The sequence below is a fragment of the Bos grunniens genome, chromosome 1, assembly GCF_055505025.1.
Source record: "Bos grunniens cultivar Pamir isolate PY7600 chromosome 1, Bosgru_T2T1.0, whole genome shotgun sequence".
Classification (NCBI taxonomy): domain Eukaryota; kingdom Metazoa; phylum Chordata; class Mammalia; order Artiodactyla; family Bovidae; genus Bos; species Bos grunniens.
Genome location: NC_141165.1, coordinates 20,742,377 through 20,757,549, shown reverse-complemented (window position 1 = coordinate 20,757,549; position 15,173 = coordinate 20,742,377). Strand labels below are relative to the sequence as shown.

The 15,173-nt window shown below is 37.8% G+C and overlaps 1 protein-coding gene across 4 annotated transcripts in view; it reads left to right on the top strand.

Annotated features, from left to right (window-relative positions):
- The window catches only part of NPHP3 (nephrocystin 3), a 57,158-nt gene that overhangs the window by 7,686 nt on the left and 34,299 nt on the right, over positions 1–15,173 (top strand). For all 4 annotated transcript variants that reach the window (XR_015145781.1, XR_015145788.1, XM_086351746.1 and 1 more), the window contains 3 exons: positions 433–593; positions 11,658–11,814; positions 14,294–14,368. Coding sequence is in view for 2 of the 4 variants with exons in the window: in XM_086351746.1 (XP_086207872.1) it covers positions 433–593; positions 11,658–11,814; positions 14,294–14,368 (393 nt within the window). In the remaining 2 variants the exon portion in view is untranslated. The remainder of the gene's footprint in view (positions 1–432; positions 594–11,657; positions 11,815–14,293; positions 14,369–15,173) is intronic.

Sequence of the window (15,173 nt, the reverse complement as noted above, 5' to 3'; positions counted from 1 at the left end):
ATATTTTTATTTTATATCTGTTTGCTTTAGTGTTCATGACAGACACTTTTTACTATATAAATTTATGGATTTATGTTTGGCACCCTGTAACAATAAACAGAAGTTATTTGTAAGAATAATAATAAAAATATATACCACGGCAAAAGAACTTAATACTGTTCTCCTGTTGTTTTAAGTTTTATTATGAGATAAATCATTTTCTGAACTAGGAAACAGCCAAGCTGCTAAGCTATTACTATTTTCAATTTATAAAGAAATTTGCCTTTCCTCTTAAAGATTTTTTTTAAATGTGATTATGATTTTTTTAGTTTTAAATCAGAGACTATCCAACATAACTTGTGATAAAGCATGTTTTTTGATTTAAGTAGTATGAAGCTGACTAGATCTTCAGTTAAATAAGCTGTGCTATCTTGTGTTTCAATTTGTTTTTAGGATTACTCACCTAAACTTAAGAGAATGTGTGAGACAATGGGATATTTTTTCCATGCTGTGTATTTTCCAATAGATATTGAAAATCAATACCTCGCTGTAAGAAAATGGGAAATTGAGAAAAGTTCATTAGTTATTTTATTCATTCATTTAACCTTACCAAGGTAAGCAGAAAATTCTATAATTTATTATAAGGGTTAAACTTGTAAATAGAATTAAGTTTGCCAAATGAACTTGAAACATAAGTTCTAATTGCATTTTTTTTAAATTTATTTATTTTTTAATTGAAGAATAATTGCTTTACAGAATTTTGTAGTTTTCTGTCAAACCTCAACATGAATCAGCCACAGGTATACATATATCCCCTTCATTTTGAACCTCCCTCCCATTGCCCTCCCCATCCTACTCCTCTAGGTTGATACAGAGCCCCTGTTTGAGTTTCCTGAGACATACAGCAAATTCCTGTTTGCTATCTATTTTATATATGGTAATGTAAGTTTCCATGTTACTCTCCCCATACATCTCACCTTCTCCTCCCCTTCCCCCTTGTCCATAAGTCTATTCTCTATATCTGTTTCTCCACTGCTGCACTGCAAATAAATTCTTCAGTACCATTTTTCTAAATTCCATATATATGCATTTGTATACAATATTTATCTTTCTCTTTCTGACCTACTTCACTCTGTATAATAAGCTATAGGTTCAGTTCGTCCACCTCATTAGAACTGACTCAAATATGTTCCTTTTTATGGCTGAGTAATATTCCATTGCGTTATACGTATAAGAAGTAATGGATACTTCTTTATCCATTCATCTATCGATGGACATCTAGGTTGCTTCCATGTTCTAGCTATTATAAATAGCGCTGCAATCAACAATGGGGTACATGCGTCCTTTTCAGTTTTGGTTTCCTTAGGGTTTATGGGTAGGAGTGGGATTGCTGGGTCATAAGGTGGATTTATTCCTAGTCTTTTAAGGAATCTCCATACCGTTTTCCATAGTGGTTGTATCAATTTACATTACCACCAGCAGTTCAAGAGGGTTCCCTTTTCTCCACACCTTCTCCCACATTTATTGTTTGTAGACTTTCTGATGATGGCCATTTGACCAGTGTGAGGAGATATCTCATTGTAGTTTTGATTTGCTTTTCTCTAATAATGAGCAATGTTGAGCCTCTTTTCATGTGTTTGTTAGCCATCTGTATGTCTTCTTTGGAGAAATATCTCTTTGGGTCTTTTTCCCACTTTTTGACTGGGTTGTTTGCTTTTCTGGTATTGAGTTATATGAGCTGCTTGTGTATTTTGGAAATTAATGCTTTGTCAGTTGTTTCCTTTGCTATTATTTTCTCCCATTCTGATGGTTGTCTTTTCACCTTGCTTATAGTTTCCTTTGCTCTGCAAAAGCTTCTAAGTTTAATCAGGGCCCATTTGTTTGTTTTTGTTTTTATTTCCATTACTCTAGGAGGTGGGTCATAGCTTTGATTTGTGTCATCGAGTGTTGTGGCTATGTTTTCCTCTAAGAGATTTATAGTTTCTGATCTTACATTTAGGTCTTTAAACCATTTTGAGTTTATCTTTGTGTATGGTGTTAGGAAGTGTTCTAATTTCAGTCATTTACATGTAGCTGTCCAGTTTTCCCAGCACCATTTATTGAAGAGGCTGTCTTTGCCCCATTGTATATTCTTGTCTCCTTTGTCAAAAATAAGGTACCCATACGTGTGTGGATTTATTTCTGGGCTCTCTATCTTGTTCCATTGGTCTATATTTCTGTTTTTGTGTCAGTACCATACTGTCTTGATGACTGTAGCTTTGTAGTATAACCTGAAGTCAGGAAGGTTGACTCCTCCAGCTCCATTCTTCTTTCTCAAGACTGCTTTGGCTATTTGGGGTCTTTTGGGTTTGCATATGAATTGTGAAATTTTTTGTTCTAGTTCTGTGAAAGATGCCATTGGCAATTTGATAGGGATCACATTGAATCTGTGGCTTGTGTTTGGTAGTATAGTCATTTTCACAATATTGATTTTTCCTACCCAGGAACATGGAATATCTCTTCATCTGTTTATGTCATCTTTGATTTCTTTCATCAGTGTGTCTTATAATTGTTGTGTACACTTCTTTTGTCTCTTTAGGTAAGTTTATTCCTAGATATTTTATTATTTTGTTGCAATGGTGAATAATATTGATTGCTTAATTTGTCTTTCTGATTTTTCATTGTTAGTATATAGAAATGCAATTGATTTCTGTGTATTGATTTTGTATCCTGTGACATTGCTAAATTCACTGATTAGCTCTAGTAATTTTCTGATAGTATCTTTAGGGTTTTTTATGTACAGTATCATGTCATCTGCAAACAGTGAGAGCTTTACTTCTTCTTTTCCAATCTGGATTCTTTTTATTTCTTTTTCTTCTCTGATTGCTGTAGCTAGGACTTCCGAAACAATGTTGAATAATAGTGGTGAAAGTGGATACCCTTGTCTTGTTCCTGATTTTAGGGGGAATGCTTTTAGTTTTTTTACTATTTGCTGTAGGTTTATCATATATAGATTTTACTATGTTGAGGTAGGCTCCTTCTATGCCTATTGTTTGAAGAGTTTTAATCATAAATGGGTGCTGGATTTTGTCAAAGGCATTTTCTGCATCTAAGATTATCATATGGTTTTTATCTTTCAATTGGTTAATATGGTGTATCACATTGATTGATTTGTGTATATTGAAGAATCCTTGCATCCCTGGAATAAACCCACCTTGATCATGGTGTATGAGCTTTTTAATGTGTTCCCGAATTCTGTTTCCTAAATTTTGTTGAGGATTTTTGCATCTATGTTCATCAGTGATATTGGCCTGTAGTTTTCTTTTTTGGGGGGTTGTCTTTGTCTGGTTTTGGTATCAGGGTGATGTTGGCCTCGTAGAATGAGTTTGCAAATCTTCCTCTGCAATTTTTTGAAATGGTTTTAGAAGGATAGGCATTAGTGCTTCTCTGAATGTTTGATAGAATTCTTCTGTGAAACCATCTGGTCCTGGGCTTTGTTTCGGGAGATTTTTGATCACGGCTTCAACTTCAGTGCTTGTCATTGGCTTGTTCATAATTTCTGTTTCTATTCTAAGAATCTATCTATTTCTTCCAGGTTATTCATATAGTTGTTCATAATAGTCTCTATAATTCTTTGTATTTCTGCGTTGTCTGTTGTAACCTCTCCTTTTTCACTTCTAATTTTGTTGATTTGACTCTTCTCTCTTTTGTTCTTGATGAGTCTGGCTAAAGGTTTGTCAATTATGTTTATCTTTTCAAAGAAACAGCTTTTAGTTTTATTAATCTTTACTGTTGTTTCTTTCATTCCTTTCTCATTTATTTCTGCTCTGATCTTTATGATATCTTTCCTTCTGCTATGTTTGGGGTTTTTTGTTCTTTTTCCAATTGTTTTAGGTGTAAAGTTAGGTTGCCTATTCAATGTTTTTCTTGTTTTTCGAGGCAGGATTGTATTGCTATCAACTTTCCTCTTAGAATTGCTTTTGCTGGATCCCATAGGTTTTGAGTTGTCATATTTTCATTGTTCTTTGTATCTAAATTTTTTTTTATTTCCCTTTTCATTTCTTCAGTAAACCATTGGTTATTTGGAAACATATTGTTTAATCTTCATGTGTTTGTATGTTTTACATTTTTCTCCTTATAATTGATATCTAGTCTCATAGCATTGTGGTCAGGATGCTTGATATGACTTCAGTTTTCTTAAATTTACTGAGGTTTGATTTGTGACCCAAGATGTGGTCTATCGTGGAGAATGTTCCATGGGCAGTTGAGAAGAAGGTGTATTTTTCTGCATTTGGATGGCATGTCCTAAAGATATCAATGAAAACCATCTCATCTGATGTATCATTTAAGACGTGTTTCCTTATTAATTTTCTGTTTTGATGATCTGTCCATTCTTGTGAGTGGGGTGTTAAAGTCTCCTACAGTAGTAATCGTATTATTGTGTTAGTGTCAGTTTCTCCTTTTATGTGTTAGTGTTTGCCTTACATATTGAGGTGCTCCTATGTTGGGTGCATAGATATTGACAGTTGTTATGTCTTCCTCTTGGATTGATCCCTTGATCATTCTGTAGTGTCCTTCCTTATCTCTTGTAATATTCTTTATTTTAAATTCTATTTTATCTGCTATGAGGATGTTACTCCAGCTTTCTTTTGTTTTCCATTTGCATGGAAAATATTTTTCCATCCTCTCAGTTTCAGTCTATATGTGTCTTTAGGTCTGAAATGGGTTTCTTGTAAACAGCATATAAATGGGTCTTGTTTTTGTATCCATTCAGCCAGCCTGAATGGATTGGAGCATATAATCCATTTACAGTAAAGTAATTATTGATATATATGTTCCTATTGCCATTTTCTTAATTTTTTGTGGTTTTATTTTGTAGATCTTTTTCTTCTCTTGTATTTCTTGACTATATAAGTCCCTTTAACATTTGTTGTAAAGCTGGTTTGTTGGTACTGAATTCTCTTAACTTTTGCTTGTCTGAAAAGCTTTGGATTTGTCCATCAGTTTTGAATGAGATCCTTGCTGGGTAGAGTAATCTTTGTTGTAGATTTTTCCTTTTTCAGTACTTTTAATATATCCTCCCATTCCCTTCTGGCCTGCAGAGTTTCTGCTGAAAGATCAGCTGTTAAACGTATGGGGTTTCCTTGTACGTTACTTGTTGCTTTTCCCTTGCTGATTTTAATATTCTTTCTTTGTGTTTAATCTTTGTTACTTTGATTAGTGTGTGTCTTGGCATGTTTCTCCATGGATTTATCCTGTATGGGACTCTTTGCACCTCTTGGACTTGATTGAGAGACCCTTTTCCATGTTGGGGAAATTTTCAACTCTAATCTCTTCAAAATTTTTCTCATACTCTTTCTTTTTCTCATCTTCTGGAACCCCTATAATTTGAATATTAGTGTGTTTGATATTGTCCCAGAGGTCTCTGAGACTACCCTCAGTTCTTTTTATTCTTTTTACTTTATTCTGCTCTTCATAAGTTATTTCCACCATTTTATCTTCTAGCGCACTGATTCCTTCTTGTGCTTCAGATATTCTGCTACTGATTCCTTCTATTTTTAATTTCAGTAATTGTGTTGTTTGTCTCTGTATCTTTATTCCTTAATTCTTCTAGGTCTTTGTTAATTGATTCTTGCATTTTCTCTGTTCTATTTTCAAAGTTTTTGATCATCTTTACTATCATTATTCTGAATTGTTTTTCAGCTAATTTGCCTGTTTCCTCTTCACTTATTTGGACTTCTGTGTTTCTAGTTTGTTCCTTCATTTGTGCATTATTTCTCTTCCTTTTCATTCTTTTTATTTAAACTTACTGTGTTTGATGTCTCCTTTCCCCAGGCTTCAAGGTTGAATTCTTTCTTCCTTTTGGTTTCTGCCCCACTATGGTTGGTGCAGTGGTTTGTGTAAGCTTTGTATAGGGTGAGATTTGTGCCAAGTTTTTTTTTATTTGTTTGTTTTTCCTCTGATGGGCAAGGCTGAGTGAGGTGGTAATCCTGTCTGCTGATGACTGGGTTTGTATTTTTGTTTGTTGTTTGGATGAAGTGTCCTTCATAGGGTACTACTGGTGGTTGGGTGATGCTGGGTCTTGTATTCAAGTGGTTTCCTTTGCAGGAGTTCTCGCTATTTGATACTCCAGAGGGTTAGTTCTCTGGTAATCTAGGGTCTTGGAATCAGTACTCCCACTCCAAAGGCTCAGGGCTTGATCTCTGGTCAGGATCAAATATTCCACAAGTGATTTGTTATGGCATTAAGTGAGATTAAAACAAATACCCCAAAACAAGAAACCAAAGATGAAACCCAGATAAATGGCAGTTACAAAATCAGGCAAATAATAATTAAAATAATGGAATATACACATATACACCCATAAGCAAAATCAAAACAGTCCAAGAAAAATAAAGTTCAATAGATTGACCAAGCAAACAAAGGAAAACAAAAATTATATCTAATGGTTAAGAACTAAGCTAACTAAAGCACAAACTAGAAAACAAAACTAAAGCAAGATGCCAAGTGGGGAATAAAGCAATGAAAATAAAACTAACAAATATGTTGAGAGGAAAGGAAAGAAAGAAAGAATAGATATGCAAAATTAAACAGAGGTAGATAAAGGAGACTTATATACATTAAAGCTTAACTTCAAGGTGAAAAGAACAGTAGGAAAAGCAAACAAAGAATAAATGTAGGAAAATAATAATAGGTTTAAAAAAACTAAGATTAAAAAAGGAGAAAAGGGAAAAAAGGAAGAGGAAAGGGCAGAAAAAAGAAAAAAGAAGAGAGAGAAAAAAAAAAAACAAAAATTCCACAGAACTGCAAAAGCCCAATGTAGATAGAAGAGGTTTAAAACAAGGAAAATCATGATTTAAAAAAAAAAAAAATCAAAAGCTTAATTAGATTTCATGATGCCAATAAAATCAACAACTACAACAGGATGGGTTGGGGGGAAAGGAAAGAAAAAGGGACAAAGGAAAAAGAAAAAAAAATCCAAAAGAAAGTACCGAACAAGTTAAAACATAAGAATAATAAATGTTTTTCTTGAGTCACTGCTGTCAAGATCCTTTCCCTCACTGGGAGTCACAGCCCACCTCACCTCCCTAGGATGCCCTCCAACACTGTGCTGGTCTCTGGACGTGCTGTGGGGGCAGCTCAGATTCTAATGTGGTTTGATTCCTGTGTGTTCTTGCCTCCAATGTCCACAGCTGTCAGAACTAGTGTGTTTTCTTTTGTGGGAGCTCTCAATGTCCTTTTATACATTCCATAGACACACAGTCTGCCTAGTTGTTCATGTGAATTTAATCTGCAACTTGTACAGCTAGTGGGAAGGTTTTGGGTCTTCTTCCTTAGGCACCCTGCCCCTGAGTTTCAATTGTGGTTTTATTTCCACCTCTTTGGTCATCCACTGGGGTTTGCTTCTGAGGCTGCCCTGGAGGATTTGGATCTGTCCCAGAGAGGGCCAGTTGCAGAGGTGGTACAGCTGCTTGGGTTGCAGGGGTTCTGGTAGCACCAGGTACTCAGGGGAGTTGGCAGCTAGGGCAGCAGGAAATATAGTGCTCTAGAAGAGTGCAACCAGTAATGGCCCAAATGCTCCAGTATTCTTGCCTGGAGAGACCCCCTGATAGAGAAGCCTGGCAGGCCACAGTGCACAGGGTCGCGAAGAGTTGGACATAACCAAAGCGACCCCATGTGCATAGTGGCAAGACTTTTTTTTACTTGTGGCAGCTGTGCCCAAGTGAGGGTTTAGCATGAATGTGGTGCAGCTGCTTGGTTTGCAGGGACTTGGCGGCGCCAAGTGTGCAGGTTCACAGACTGCCTTCACTGCAGGAGTTATGGCCCTATCAGAGTCTTTTCTCAAGTCTCTGGTAGCTGGCGATCAGAAGGCCTCTTTGGCTAGTCTTTCTCTGTAGCTCCATCCATTCAGACACTTAGAGGGCTCCCTTGCCTGGGGTCCTTCTCTGTAGTTCAGTGCATCAGGTACATAGAGGCTGGGGTCCTTCTCTGTAGATCGGTGAGTCAGGCACTTAAACAGTCACCCTGGGTGGCATCCTACTCTAGTTCAGGTAGGTCAGGGGCTTGGTGGGCCATTCTCTCTATTGTTCATCTGCCAATGCTGGCTGTGGGGAGAGAGAGGCTATGATGATGGCTCTAACCCTTACATGTGACTCAGTATTGCCTTGCTTCCATGGCTACTTGGCTTTCCTTCACAGGCATTTCCCACCACAATCTCCTCCCTCACATCCCCTCAGTCCATCTGTCCACAGTCAACAGCAGCCCTTGCCCTAGGATTGCTCCACAATCCCTAAGTTGCAGCTCTCAGCCGCTGCACCTTCTGGGGACCTGTGTCCTTGTCCAGGATGCATATGGCTGTGGCAAGGACTGTCTGATTCTCATTGCATTTAGGCTGCCACAGATCAGCTTGTTCACTCTCATAAATGTTTCTCCTCTAACTCAGACAGTTGCCCCAATATGTGGATTGGACCCCTGCTTCAGGTCCCCGACCTGCTGTGGATGGGTCCAGTCCTACTAACATTCCTGTTTTTCCTCCTAGCATCTTCATCCTACTGAGTTTTTGTGTGGTTCTGTATATTCTTTTCTGGTGGTCTGGTACTCCTGTCTGCTCTCAGCTGGTGTTCTGCACACACTTCTGTGTCTGAAGGTGTATTCCTGATGTATCTGTGGAGAGAGATGTACTCCACATCCACCTACTCCTCCACTATCTTGTTTTCTCTTTCTAATTGCATTCTTATAATCAAAGACAATCCTTGAAATTCAAAAAATTATATGACTTTTCATACTTCAGTTCAGTTCAGTCGCTCAGTCGTGTCCGACTCTTTGCAACCCCATGAATCGCAGCACACCAGGCCTCCCTGTCCATCACCAACTCCCGGAGTTCACTCAGACTCACGTCCATAGAGTCAGTGATGCCATCCAGCCATCTCATCCTCTGTCATCCCCTTCTCCTCCTGCCTCCAATCCCTCCCAGCATCAGAGTCTTTTCCAATGAGTCAACTCTTTGCATGAGGTGGCCAAAGTACTGGAGTTTCAGCTTTAGCATCATTCCTTCCAAAGAAATCCCAGGGCTGATCTCCTTCAGAATGGACTGGTTGGATCTCCTTGCAGTCCAAGGGACTCTCAAGAGTCTTCTCCAACACCACAGTTCAAAAGCATCAATTCTTCGGCACTCAGCCTTCTTCACAGTCCAACTCTCACATCCATACATGACCACAGGAAAAACCATAGCCTTGACTAGATGAAACTTTGTTGGCAAAATAATGTCTCTGCTTCTGAATATGCTATCTAGGTTTGCTCAGTCATGTCCAACTCTTTGCAACCCCATGGATCACAGCACACTGGGCCACTCTGTCCATCACCAACTCCCGGGGTTTACCCAAACTCATGTCTATCAAGTTGGTGATGCATTCCAGCCATTTAATCCTCTATCGTCCCCTTCTCCTCCTGCCCCCTATCCCTCCCAGCATCAGGGTCTTTTTGAATGACTCAACTCTTCGCATGAGGTGGCCAAAGTACTGGAGTTTCAGCTTCAGCATCATTCCTTCCAATGAACACCCAGGACTGATCTCCTTTAGGATGGACTGGTTGGATCTCCTTGCAGTCCAAGGGACTCTCAAGAGTCTTCTCCAACACCACAGTTCAAAAGCATCAATTCTTCAGCACTCAGCTTTCTTCACAGTCCAACTCTCATATCCATACATGACCACTGGAAAAACCATAGCCTTGACTAGATGGACCTTTGTTAGCAAAGTAATGTCTCTGCTTTTCAATATGCTATCTAGGTTGTTCATAACTTTTCTTCCAAGGAAATATTAATAAAAAGTTTCACACTGTTAGGCTTGTTTTTGATAGGTTATAAGATTAACATCATTAATGTAAGATCATTTTAATCAGGGTTTAGCAAACCATGGCCCTCAAGTCAAATCCAGCCAGTCACCTGTTTTTATAAATAAAATTTTACTGGAACACAGATACGTTCCTTTATTTGTGTATTGTCTACAGCCGCTTTCACAGTGTACCACCAGCATTGATTATTTCGGCAGAGACAGTGTGTACTGCAAAGCCTAAAATGTTGGCTAGCTGACTCTTCACAAAAAAGGGTGGTGACCCCTGATTTCAGTAATTAGCGTTAACCTTCATTATTTTCTTTGTTCATATACAGATTGAGAGGCACTTGAACACTTGTATAAGTGTTAAATCATACTTTTAATTTGCTGAGGAGGTAACTACTTAAATCCTGTAAAGTAAGCAGTTTTCTTATAATGTGAATATAATCACACCAATGAATCTAATCTGCAAACAAAGTTTTTCTTTTTTTTTTTTTTTTCACCAGTTAGATATATAGATAGAAGACAGAATAGGATAGATAGAAGGTTAAATAAGGGGTTAGTTTTTCTTTCTATACTTTCTATCTGATTGTATTTAATCCTTCCAAAGCATTTTTTCTTTTTATTGAGGACCAACTCTGACTTTAACTGTGTATGGAAGTGTTTGGAGCCCTAAGCTTTACAAGAGACTCTGCAGTATAACCCATCCTTGATCCTTAAGACTATAGAGTATAGTCTGGATAGCCAGAGGCCAGGTGGCCGGGGAACCACCTAGTCAAGGAACCTTTTCACAAAACAAGTTTGAGGATTCCTTCAACTTGATTTCCTCTAGTTGGAGTTCTTTACCTCCCCTCCCTGTTTTCCTTTCTTGTTTTGTTTTTATATTTATTAAGAATATATCCTGTTTTATATTTAACATCTGGGTAACATTTTATCTCAGGTGGTAGTATATGTCATTTGTTGTTTTTCTCGTTAATTCTTTAATCTTTGCAACCATGTTGTGTTTTTTTTTGGTTTTCCTCTTTGTTTTTTCTTCTGTTTTGTATTAGGGCTGGTATTTTAGTTTTTTAATGAAGATTCTGAATCATATAATTGCTTTCCCTTGTATATACAGTACTTATTTGCCTCCCTAGACAAATTTTGATTTAATGCCTTTTAGAAAGGGAAATTTATAGTTTTCCTTGTGATATAGAAAATGCTAATAGTCTATAAGATTTCTAGAATTTAAATAGGAATAGTACAAACTATAGTTATAGTTATAGTACATTGTAACAGAATTTCTTTTTAACCTTTACCTTGGTCAAGATTTTTACCTAGCCTTTCTAGCCTTTCTCATTTGCCTCTGGATCTTTCTTACAGTGTATCTGGGGTATAAGGATTCAGATCATTTACTGGATGAGTAAAGGCTAAACGACTAGAGGAGAGAAAATCTTGAAACCTTGAGGCTGATAATATTTGTGTTTTAACTTGAGAATTATATAATTGTATATGGAATTAGGTTTTCCATTTATTTGCAAAGTGTCATGAGTCTGGTGCATTATTTTGAGCAATGTTTAACAGTATTTTTGAGAAGTTGTTTTAAAAAATTATATTTAAATAAATTTATGTATGATTTTAAATTTAATTTATTGCCCAATTTTTGTCTGCTATTGTCTACTCTGTCTGCTAGTGAATATACTGTACTTTAATATAAGCTAGAACAAAGCTATAAAAAACATCCATTTTTGGAAAGTTTCACTTGTTCTGCAGCAGGGCATTTCCTGGCCGCTTGTCATTGTAGGAAATCCCCTTCTTGGGACTTAGGTTAATAGACTATCTGTGTGCTGCCACAGTGCAGTGTAGCACAAGAAATACTGATTTCCAATCTAGTCTTTTATTGGAAGACTGTGAAGAAGCTTTTCTGAAAAACCCTGAAGGCAAACCACGATTAATTTATCATCGTTTGGAGGATGGGAAAGTCAGTTCTGACTCTGTCCAGCAACTGATTGATCAAGTTTCTAACCTGAACAAGACCAGCAAAGCCAAGGTAAAATTCATAGGTTGTTTTTAAGAACATGCTTGGGAGAGCAGTGTGCTGGGACAAAAGCCATGAGGTGGGAGTGAGCCTGGCATGTTTGAGGAAAGGAAGGACGCTAGTGTGGCTGGAGCAGAGTGAGTGAGGGGACGTGAGCCAATCCTGAAAAACCTTGGTTTTTCTCACTTAGAGTGAGGTGGGGAGCCATTGAAGGACTTTAACCAAAGAGGAAGAAATGCTGTTGTGACAAGGCTGTCTTGGGCTGCTGTGTTGAGAACTGACTGTGGTTTGAAGGGAGGGTAGTGGAGGGGGACAGAGCTGGAGAGCTCCTGCTGTTATCCAGACGAGAGTTGCTGGTGGCTCAGACCAAAGGATGTGATGAGAAGTGACAGGATTCTGAATAAATTTTGACAGAGTCAATAGATTTCCTAAGAGATTAGTCGTGGACTATGAGAGAACGAGACACGAATAGTGATATATACCTAAAAAGTATATGATATGTAAGTGGGCAAATCAGAATCATTACTGTGCATTTTTCTCAAGCACAGAGTCGTTCTATCTATTATTGGCCAAGGATCAGTGTAAAGAAGAGCCTTTTCCTGGTAACCCTTTCTGAGGGCTTTGGGAAAAGCCAAAAACTGATGATGAGTGGGAGAAGGATTTGATCATCCTTAGATGCAAAGCAGAATGTATTTTAGAATAGCGATTACAGGCTTTGCATTACTGCATGCCGAGATAACTTGGTAAATGTTTATAGTTAATGGTAAGAATACAATTAAACAACTCTAGGGTTTTCACAAAGTTTCTGTTTCTGTATGTCCAGCCAGAAAATAAGATCAAATGTGAATACAAACATTTTTCTTGAAGTCAGCATAACACAGTGAAGAGTCTAAGAAAAAAAGAGTACATTTTTATTATAGTTAATCTCCAGAGCCATTTCATCCTATTTTAATTTATTTTAGTACCAGCCTACGTTACTAGATGCTACAAGGGCAGTTACTTATTCTATAGATACTGCTTTTAAAAATTAGTATACCACAGGTTGAATTTTTTTATATAGGAGTCACAATCTCTCTACTATGATTATAAATTTAAATGTAGGCTAAACTTCTTTGCTTTGTTTTGTAGAATTGTAGTTTTACTGGCATAAAGATGGGTTTTGAATGTTATGTATATTGAATGGTACAGAAATACATAAGATGAAATTAGCTGTTTAATTCATGTGTGTGTGACTGTGTGTTTAAGAAAAAAAAAAATGCCATTCAGGACATCAAGAGAAGGGACATTCAGCAGAGTGATTAAAACAATAAAGGCTGGTATTTGGCGTTGCCTAGCTTTGGAATGTTCATAACCCAAAAGGTGAAGTGATTAGCAAGGAATCTACAAGTTTTTACCTGAAACAAAACTATGAGAATTCAGCCATTGGAGTTTTCCTGAAAAAAAAAAGACTATTTCTTTCACCTGGGGCCAAGCCCCCCAGCCAAACAGGGAAGGAGCTGAGAGGGGCAGTTGTGGGGGTACCTTGTCCTCTGCACCCCCACCTGCTCCCCAGGTGAAGGCCCCCTCAGCCTTGGCACATGGCCTCCTCCCGCCACCACTCCTCTGGATCATTCTATAAATAACCCACAGATTTGCTGAGCACCTAGGCCCCAGGTCCACAGAGAAAAGCAGAGGAAGCCCCATTAACTCCCACTAAAGAAAGGCTGGTTCCCCCTCACCACAACCAGGGACCCCAACCCTTCCACGTTTCCTCAGGTTATCCTGATTACCCTTCCAAAACAAATAGGCAGAAAGCAAGCAATATTCAGAGAGGGCTTTTATATGAGCCTACGTGTTGAGGTTGCAGGACAAGAAGAAAGAAACAAAAATTATTTCCCCCGAGGCTGTGAGATAAAAAGAATCAAGCCAAACTTAGGAATACTTTCCACAGTCTCTGCTCCACATGATAAAATCTGCTTCTGTTTGCAGGCAGAGATGGAGGTTCCATGGCCTCGCAGCACACCCAGGGGTGTAGACGCTGCTTCCAGGGCCCCAGCACATACCACCCCACCTATCCAGGTCCTTAGTAGGTTCCTGCTCTCTCGTGTCACAATGGTCAGCTGTGTGCATCAGTCCAGACAAAGTGGACTTTCAGTGGTGATACCAGGTGCTGGACAGAGTTTTGGCATCACCAATACCAGTCACTTTTCCAGATGAACACATGAACCAAAAAAAAAAAAAGGCATACGTTTTGTTTTATTTGCAACATTGTTCACACAAAATCCCTGTGTGACCTTAGACAAGTTATTTAACTTGCCTCAGTTTCCTCTTCTAGAAAATGGAGAGAATAACAGTGTCTTCCTTATAGGGTTGTGAGGCTAAGTGAGCTATACACACAGAGCACTTAGAACTGTTCTGACACATAAGCCTGTAAAAATGTTCAGTACCACCCCCTCGTCCTGTTAGTATTGCTTTTTCTTGTTGTTAAACTTCTTTTTTTCCCCCCCACTAGATCATTGATCACTTGGGAGATCCTGCAGAAGGAGTCTATAAAACCTATATTTATGTAGAAAAGATTATTAAACAGGTAAATATGCATTCCCTGTAAGATTTCATCTCAAATATCTTGACTGATTTCAACAAAATTGAGTTTTCCAGAGAAAATCACTTGTTTGCTTTTTTGAAAACAATGCTTGAGTTGTGTGCCCTTGTTTCTGGCAAGAGTCCATCCTGTAGTATTGTTGTGACATTCCCAGTACCGTGTATCTGTATCTCTGAGCTCACAAACAATTTGATTCTTTAATACCCATCAGGTATAAAATGGATTACAAAAGCGGTAGGTAAAAAGCAAGTATTTGAGGGATAATGTTCATCCTGTTCAATAGAGGGTCTCCTCAGGTTCTGTGTGCACCTTGAGTTTTTGTAAATAGAAAAATTCAGGATGGATTTTACTATCCTCCTAACCATAGAGACGAGTGAAAACATACCTCTGTGTGTCTGAGGTCACGGATCTCAGAGACATCTCAGACTAAAAGTTTCTATGATATCTCAGTATTATCTTGAAACTTTATGTGAGTTAAATATTTTGCTTGATATTTACCTCTTTATTTTTAATATTAAAAATCATTCAAAATTATGTATCAGCAAAAATGCTAATAATGATAATAAAAAGTATTCCCTATCTTCAAGTAAAATGGACACAAGAAGATGTTTAGTCTGTGTTTATTCTTACCTGCTGACCTCTCCCTCAGGGTACTGGGAACTCTATTTGAGAAATAAGGGTTTAGATTACTTTTTAAAAATTAACTCATGTTAAAGTATGGAGATATGTTATTAGAGAAAAAGAGTGAGCCCCGAAATAAATGAATTAAACAGAATAAATGGTAATAAAT